Source organism: Volvox carteri (assembly GCF_000143455.1).
Source record: "Volvox carteri f. nagariensis unplaced genomic scaffold VOLCAscaffold_22, whole genome shotgun sequence".
Taxonomy (NCBI): domain Eukaryota; kingdom Viridiplantae; phylum Chlorophyta; class Chlorophyceae; order Chlamydomonadales; family Volvocaceae; genus Volvox; species Volvox carteri.
In genome coordinates this window covers 1,162,048-1,163,360 of record NW_003307565.1, presented here as the reverse complement: position 1 = coordinate 1,163,360, position 1,313 = coordinate 1,162,048, and the positions used below count along the sequence as shown (strand labels likewise).

General features: G+C 59.1%; 1 protein-coding gene across 1 annotated transcript in view; it reads right to left on the bottom strand.

Moving 5' to 3' along the window:
• The window catches only part of VOLCADRAFT_91724 (uncharacterized protein), a gene marked incomplete at both ends in the record, with an annotated part of 3,145 nt that extends 2,888 nt beyond the window's left edge, over positions 1-257 (bottom strand). Inside the window, one exon of the mRNA XM_002951126.1 lies at positions 160-257. Within this exon, the coding sequence (XP_002951172.1) occupies positions 160-257 (98 nt within the window). The remainder of the gene's footprint in view (positions 1-159) is intronic.
• Positions 258-1,313: the final 1,056 nt, after the last annotated feature.

Sequence of the window (1,313 nt, the reverse complement as noted above, 5' to 3'; positions counted from 1 at the left end):
TAATCGCATCAGGCACTGTCTTACACCGTGCCAACGATGTATGACGCCATCAACTATTTGCCGAAATGTGACGGGGAAGGCTGCTGGGGAATGGAGCATCCAACATAACATTAACTAGTTGTTGGAAAGGCGGCAGGAATAGGAGCATCCAACACGCACACAATTAAACCCCCGCCGTGAGATGTGTCGGTGGCTGTGAGGCAGTTGTGGGGACATGCCTGGGAGGCTGAAAGGGCATAAATCGCATCAGGAGCCATAGTACACCGCAACAACGATGCATCATACCATCAACTAGTTGCCAGAAATGCGGCGGGGAATGCGGCTTGATCAGTCATGCTCGCTAGGCAACCATCATGGGGAAGGGATGTAAGGGTGTCCTCCTCTCGGATGGGTCAAACTACTCCCAGTGGCTCGGCGACTTAGGCGATTTCCTTGCAACATCCAAGTTGAAGACTACATAAACACCCGTCACCTCCGGGCCGCAACACCCAAGACGCCCTGGAGGAGGACGCACAGGCGCTCGGCTACCTGCATCTGTCCTGTGAACTGCCCATCAAGCAGTTGCTCAGGAATTGCCAGACCACCCTCGCCGCCATGCAGCTCTTACAGCAACAGTTGCGTTCTGCATCCCAGGCCTGGCTGAGCCTGTTGGAGCCGCGGAAGCAGCTGAACATGCGCGATGGGAAGACGACCACTGACTTCGTTCAGCAGGCAGAGCAGCTCCGTAGCAATATAATCGTGGCCGGCGGCCAGTGGGACGAGAGCACGATGCACCACGCCATTCTCCATGGCCTGCCTCCGCAGTGCACCATCACCGTCGAGTTGACGATGTATCAGCCCAACTTAACGACCCCACAGCTCGTGCTCATGCTGCGTGAGAAGGAGAACAACCCTAAGACCTAAGCAAGCAAGACAAGCCTGGTGGGAGCTGTCGGCCCTGGCCGTGCTGCCAGTGGAATCGGCAGCACCGCCGGTGCTGCAGGCGCCGTGGTGGCCGGCGACACCTGCCACTACTGTGGACAGCCTGGTCACTACGTTCACGAGTGTCCCGTTAAGCAGGCGGACGAGTCCGTCGGCCTTCACCGCAGCAACACATTCGAGCAGCTGCACACCGCCGGCAACATCAGTTGAGGCAGCTGCAACCGCCACCGTGATGGTGGCAGCAGGGGCACTGGCAGCGGCAATGGCGGTAACAGCAGGGCCGACGGAGCACGTGAATGTGGCCGTGCTCTATGCAGCAACAGCCACCGCAACGGTGGCGGCACTGCAGGCGGCAGCAGTGGCAGCGGCTCGGGCAGCAGCAGAAGCAGCTC